The following is a 7,045-nucleotide window of genomic DNA, read 5'->3' as shown; positions in this document are numbered from 1 at the left end:
TTCTCGCTTCTTCCCCCTCGATAACAAAGTTCACGCTTGCTTCCCCCATTTTTCTCTTTTTCCATTTTTCTCTTTGCAACCTCTCACTGGTTTGGCCATTCACCACAACGTAGACGAAGGGTTTGGGAGGATTCAAGGCTGGGCAACTTCGGATTTGGAAAATGGCAAAAGAATACAGAGAAGAAGATTTCATAGGAAATTAAAAGCAGATACCTCTCTTAATTTATTTCTTCAATTGTTTTACAGGGCTGAATGGCAGGAGTAAGCAGAATCCTGAAATTAAATTGCATATAAAATAAGGTTTTCTTCTCATTTTTCTATCCAAATTCTAATTATTTGTTTGCCTTTTGTTTGGATCCGGCAGTACTTGCCATGGAATCTGATTTATTTATTTACTTGTAAGCTTGTGAAGTTGTTAGGCTGAATTCAATTTTTCTTCCTCTTTTGTTCATTGGGACGAGATCTCAACCTTATCTTTCCACTGCTCGATTGGATCTAGTTATTTCATCGTTGTCAATTTTGAATTCCTTAAAAATTAAAATTCAATATTTTAAGTGATCGATTGGTGTTGTTAATTTGAGTAGATTTGGATCGTTAATTGTTTTTGGTAGGGAACACGGAATGTTTAATGCTTGCTTCTGGAGATTTTAGATTGAATAGTAGGAAAAGCTGAAAAAGATGTTATTGTTGTTTTGTTATACATAATTTATCGAATAACAAGCTTCTGATATGATTCTTCTGGCCATTTCTAACTTGTATAGATTAGAATAGTTGTTGCTGAGTGCTAAAATAACTTTAGCAATGTGAACTAAAACTTGAAACAATGTTTAGAGGACTTGATTGTGCTGAGTTATTTGTATTTGACTCATTGTGCTCGATCTTTTGGCTAATTCCCTTTTAATGATGGAGTTGCATCCATTTAATTTGGGTCTCTTATTTACCAATGCATATGTATTTTTTAAGTTTGTTGAAACACCCTTTTTCCTGGAATCAATGGTTATGATGATAATTAATTAATCAATGTTTCTGTTTTTTATATCATTTTCTTCTGGTGTATGGGGATAAAAAAGTGCTATGAATTTATTTCATTTTCTTTGAAGTTAATAGGATGAACCATTGCTTATGCTTTTGGATTGAATTTGTTCACCTTTTAATACTAAATTCTACTCCTGGAAATTTACCAAGAAATTTTAAGATATTCTCAAGATCGCACAGAAGAATGATGTAAATTTCAGTACTGATTCTAGCCTCTCCAACTATAATTTACTTGTTTAGACTTCTCCTGCGATTGGAACTGAGCATGAACTATATTTTTTATTGGAACTTCAGCAAGTTTGATCTGGTTTTGAACTGTATAATTAGGCCATTTTGAATCGTTCACCAATCACTTAAGTTCTTTAAAGTTTTTCATCTTTAGAATCATTTATGCTAACATCAAAGGGCATATTTTTATGTGTTGTTGCCTGCTTAATTTTTCATGATGTTTTTATATTTGGATTTGTTAGTTGTTCTTATATAATTGTGGTCACTCTATTCTTTCATTTTCTTCATTGTAGAAAGCAGTAAGAATCACTCCAGCAATGGCACATCAATTAATTATGGTAAAACATTTTCCTATGATTTTTGCTCATTATGGAAATTTAGAATATGTCTCATACCTGTTCCATTTAAATCCTTTCCAAACTTATATTGCTTCTTTTTTTAGATCCTGAAATTAGAGAAAGTTGAATTTGTGGTAGCTCCATATGAGGATAGGGGAATTTTATTTTCAAAGGATGTCTACTTAAGTACTTAAGCCATGAAGCATATGCAAGAGAAATTAGTGAACAAGAAAGTAATTGACTACTCAATCTAATGGCCTTTCACGTAGAAAAATAAATAACATGCCAGAAATACTTGGAAGTGTTTTTCTTTGTCTCTAGAACATTAAACCAGCATGTCATTTACTTGTTGAAATTGTTGATAATAAATGGCACGCTCCCATTAATGGCATCTATATGAGCTTCTGTTTTGAAAAATCTAGATGATGTATATGATCTTTCTAGTCAGGTCATTAGTATTTACAAGTCTATATTTTGTTGATATATATGTACATGTTTTATCAGTTTTAAAGATTGAGAAGGGCAGTCAAATGCCAGAAGATTACCCCAAATCTTTCAAAGAAGCAGTTACAGTATTTCAGCATGCAAGAATGTTTGTATGAAGGAAATAGAATTCTTCATTGATCCATTTTTTGATTTTATAAACTTTTGCTTTCAACTTCTTTTGCATATATGATGCTGAAATCAAGGAGTTACAACATCTGAAACCTCTTACAGAACAACTTCTGCAATATCTAGATGAAGGGCTTGATTTCCTAGGACCGTATCCTTTCTTTTCTTTTTTGTTTTCCATTTTTTTTACTTTGATTCTCAAGTTACAATGAAACTTCAAGTGATGCAACCAAGAGGTAATTACCAGGTATGAGGAAAAAATAGCGGAAATTGAGAAAGTGGTACATCCATAAGGTGAAACTATTTTGCTAATATTTAGTACACAAATTTCAATTATCTATAATATGATAACAGTACTTGATGTTGGTAATACGTAACAAATATATTTGATAACAGTACTTTTGACTCAGTCTCCAACACGTATGCAACTCAGACATTGATAATAAGCTTATTTTTATTAATTTGCATATGTTTAATTATTTCTGAAAAGCCTTATTTTTTTTCTTTTACTGCAGCATGATATCTTCCAGCTCGTAGGAGCGCCTCTTGTTGAAAATTGTCTTGTTGGATTTAACAACTTCGTGTTTGTTTATGGCCAGGTATTGGCCTCTTCATTTTCTTTGATTTCATGCATGAAATATTGTTGTATTGATTAATACAGTTTTTCAATTTCTGGTCCCAATAAAATGGTTTCATTAGACTGGCAGCGGAAAGACTTATACTATTTGGGGACCAGCAAATGCCTTGTTTGAAGAAAATTTATCAAGCGATCAGCAGGGCTTAACTCCTCGTGTGTTTCAGCGTTTATTTGATCATATAAATGAGGTGAAAGTTTTGAATTTATGCTTATCAATGAATTTGTTGATTTTTTTAAAATTTTAAGAATGGATCATTTTCAATAGTTTGTGTTCTGACCTTCTTTATTCTATAGGAGCAAATTAAGCATGCTGATAAACATCTCAAGTATCAAATCCGCTGTTCTTTTCTTGAGGTAGAGTTAATTGAATTATTTTGATTCTTAGTTTTGACATAATTGGAATGCTTAGCGTTGTACTATTCTTGTTCCTTATCACTTCATTTTCAATTTTCTTTTGCATATATCATAAGTCGAGAATGAACTTGAAGTGTTGGTCAATAAGAATGTAAGCAAACTTTTCTGATACACATCTGTCATATCATACATACACATTAGTTATACAACTATCATATGGACATGAAGTAGGATGTTATTCTAAAAAATATTAATGCAAGCACTTGTTAGCAAGACTGAAAACTGTGAATTCGTGCCGTGATAACGTATATAATTTATATGGGAAGTTTTACTAATTAAATGTGTAAAATTTATTTTTACATATGCTTCAAAGAATGCATATGTAAAATTGGTCATTTTAGTACTCTTTGATAGTTATATACTTCACTTTAAATAAGTATAAATTATATATTTATTTCATATTTTTTACTTAGGTTGGCGATGGGAAGGAAGAATACACGGATGATGGCATTGATGATATTCGCAAAGAATGGGAATCTTATGTGGCAAACTTTATTATGCCGTGATAATTTGTATCGACATATGATTACAATATTTTTGATAACGTAATGTGAATATATTGTATGCAAATGGATTGTTTATATATAATATGATATATATATTTAGTATTATGAGGCATTAAATGTGATTTAGTTTGATTATTTGTCAATCTACAATATATCTATATATAATTTACGAAATATAATCACGACACACGAATGTGTGTCGTCTTTTTTAATGATGCGTGCTTCAATGACACGCAATGTATGTCATAAATACGTGTCATAAATTTATAACACACAAATGTGTGTCATCTTCATTTATGACGGGGGCTTCAATAACGTGCAATGCGCTTCATAAATGTACGTCATAGATTTATGACGCACAATTGCGCATCATCTGATATTTATGTCGGTGACTTCAATGACGTGAATTTGACGCATTATACATCATTAAAAGAGGTTTTTCTAGTAGTAGTAATTGAGATACCTCCAATGGGATGCCAAACATTCGCCAAGGTAACCTTCATTGCCTGCACATTAATCATATTCACTGTTAAAAAGTGACCTGCCAGGCAATTGTCAAAAGAGATCGGGGCCTCAACCAGTGAATTGTCAATAACCAAAGCCTCATATTCCTCTTTATCTAACGTAAGTCCCTCCAATTCCTGTTCGATGGCTCCCATAATCGAAGTAAAACCCACGCAAAATTCAAAAGACTAGAAACAAAAGAGAATCTGAGATCACAACCCAGAATACGTGCCAAAAGACGGCAGAAGAAAATCATGCCAAGCGACAGAGAACCCTAGCACAGAGGGTTTTTTCTTTTTTATCCATCCATTTTACTTATAATATATATGTGTGTGTATGGAAACTTGTTCACATGAACTGTTAACTTGGTAATCCTTGAAAATCACATCACCGTTTAACGAAATAAGGCCCGGTTTGGTTCAATGTATATTTATTTCTTGGGAGGAATATTGTTTTCCCAGATGAATACACCCATGGATGGGCTATATTACCAAGTGCTAGGAAAAAATTAATACCAACAAGGATTTTTTTTATTACATTCCCGGAAATGTCTATTCCTCCTCTCCCTTATGTATTTACTCACTCCCGTCCCCGTTGTCTAAAATAGCTTTCTCCCCTCCCTTTGTTCTGCTGAAATCTTTTTCTTCTTCGATTTAACTTAGATATTTGCTTCTGGCATTCATATTTCAATTTTTATTTTCAACATATTTCTTGGTTATGAAATAATCCAAAAAAAAAACCAGAGTGGTACACCGCTTATCCTTCACTTCTGGGCTTCTTGGTGTGAGGCTTCAAAGCAAATGGACAAAGTCTTTTCTCATCTCTCCATTGATTTCCCCAACACTCACTTCCATAGGATTCTTCTTCTGTTCCCTTTTTAATCTTCGAATTTCCTTGTTTGAGATTGAATGGTTTTTTTTCGTTGTTTTTCTTCTTTGTTTCATGAAAAATTTGTTTTTTTTTTTTGCTTGATGGGTTATGATTGTTGTTTTGCAGGTAGAAGCTAAAGAACAGCCTGAGATATCTGAGGAATACTTGGTTTCTGTTGTGCCTTTCTTCGTCTTCTTTAAGGTAAATATTTTGATGGGTGATTTTTCTTTTTCAGTGTACTCTATTGGTGGGATTAAATCTTTTATAATTTTGAATTAGAGTTGGCAATTTCTAAGTATATGTATATACTGATAAATAAGTAACCTTTATCGAGCTTTTGTTGTGGTGTTGATTTTTAATGGTTGAATGATATTGCTCTGTTTTATGGCTGTTCTAGATGTAGATAATATAGGGTAAGTTTTAAAGGTTGATTTCTTAGCGCTGCTTGTATGTACTGGTCCGATCAATGACCTTTTATATATGCGAACGCTAGCACGAAATTCAATTTTATTCTTGAGTGTATTTTAGACCATTATGTCGAAAAAAGAGCAAAAGATTTTGTGAAAATAATTGTCGAATATTATTGTCTGATACTTATTTTGTTGGTAACAAGGTCGGCAATTTTGATTAGTTGTTTCTTCTTGCATTGGAGATTTCTAGGTTATGAGACTTGCATTTGGTGTGAAGACTATTGTTTATTTAGTGCTAGTGATCATTGAATATATATATTCACACTGAAGTTGATTTAATCCATGAATGTATATGTTCGAATGCTAGTTGCTAAGTCAGTCCGATTACTTGATTACTTATTTTCTTGCAGAATATAATCATTAGCTGCATGTTATTGCATTTGACAATCCTAGGCTGAGAGTATTTCACTGAACACACACAGGAATATTTTCTCTTGTTAGATTCATTCAATCATTTCCCTCAAAATGTAGAGAAATGAATTTAACTAAACTTGCCCAAGAACGCATTTTTCCATCTTGAATAAAGGCAATAAATATTCGTACTGATAAGGTTGGACTATCCAATTGTGTGGTTGTTCTTCCTTTAATATCGCCCTTTGATAATTTGCTTGAAGTCTAGGTTTGGTTAATATTCGATTTTTCTATTTAAACACTCTTGAAAGATGAATAAGGTTGGCCATTTGATTGTTTCTGTCAGGATGGTCTGATTTTTGATAAATTGGAGGGTACAGATCCTTCCAGTCTCGCCAACAAAGTTGCCAAGGTTACTGGGTTTATTAACCCAGGAGAAGTTGCTGCTCCTGCTAGTCTTGGGATGGCTGCCGGCCCCACCGTCCTTGAGACGGTCCAAGATTTGGCAAAGGTAAATGGTTCATCCCAGACAGGAAATCAAGTGCAAACTGGTCTCGACGACAAACTTAAAAAAAAACGCTTACATCCTTTTCTTTTCCTTGATTTCTTTTTTTTTTTTCCTCGAGTAATGATTGCAGAGTTGAAGAAGTTGTTGCATGCTGTGTTCTCACAATTCGGAAAGATATTGGATGTGTTAGGATTGAAGACGCTGAAACACAAAGGTCAAGCTTGGGTTATTTTCGAGGATGTTAGCTCCGCTACAAATGCTCTTAGGCGAATGCAGGGCTTTCCCTTTTATGACAAGGAGATGGTATATGTATTTTTGTAATTGGTTCCTTGTTTCTGTCATTGATGGAGACTGCAACAAGTTTCCAAGCTCCGCTTTTAATATGTCAAAATTGTTTTTCCTTGTTTCTGTCTATGAATTATTATTAAATTCTTTATATTTTAATATTTTTTTGCGGATACTAATCAGATTATGTAAGTATGAATTAAATGACTAAATTTAGTATATAAAGAAATGGCTGTCCCTTTTTCCCATATGTATGGGGTAAGGGAGAGGTAAGATAGTAGGCTACC

General features: G+C 33.0%; 1 protein-coding gene across 1 annotated transcript; it reads left to right on the top strand.

Annotated features, from left to right (window-relative positions):
- Positions 1-4,880: 4,880 nt before the first annotated feature.
- LOC120137274 (monothiol glutaredoxin-S11-like) lies at positions 4,881-6,814 on the top strand. The gene is made up of 2 exons (XM_039153070.1): positions 4,881-5,345; positions 6,312-6,814. The coding sequence occupies exons 1-2, from the start codon at positions 5,253-5,255 to the stop codon at positions 6,792-6,794; spliced, it is 576 nt and encodes a 191-aa protein (XP_039009001.1). The 5' UTR covers positions 4,881-5,252; the 3' UTR covers positions 6,795-6,814.
- The last annotated feature ends 231 nt before the right edge of the window (positions 6,815-7,045 follow it).

This window comes from Hibiscus syriacus, unplaced genomic scaffold (assembly GCF_006381635.1).
Source record: "Hibiscus syriacus cultivar Baekdansim isolate YM2019G1 unplaced genomic scaffold, ASM638163v2 tig00110656_pilon, whole genome shotgun sequence".
Lineage (NCBI taxonomy): Eukaryota > Viridiplantae > Streptophyta > Magnoliopsida > Malvales > Malvaceae > Hibiscus > Hibiscus syriacus.
This window is presented reverse-complemented; position numbering and strand designations above follow the sequence as displayed.

Excerpts from the sequence above, each read along its gene's own strand:
- LOC120137274 (XM_039153070.1), top strand. The coding sequence starts at position 5,253 with ATGATTGTTGTTTTGCAGGTAGAAGCTAAAGAACAGCCTGAGATATCT. Across the intron at positions 5,346-6,311 it reads CTTTCTTCGTCTTCTTTAAG|GATGGTCTGATTTTTGATAA; the intron begins GTAAATATTTTG and ends TGTTTCTGTCAG.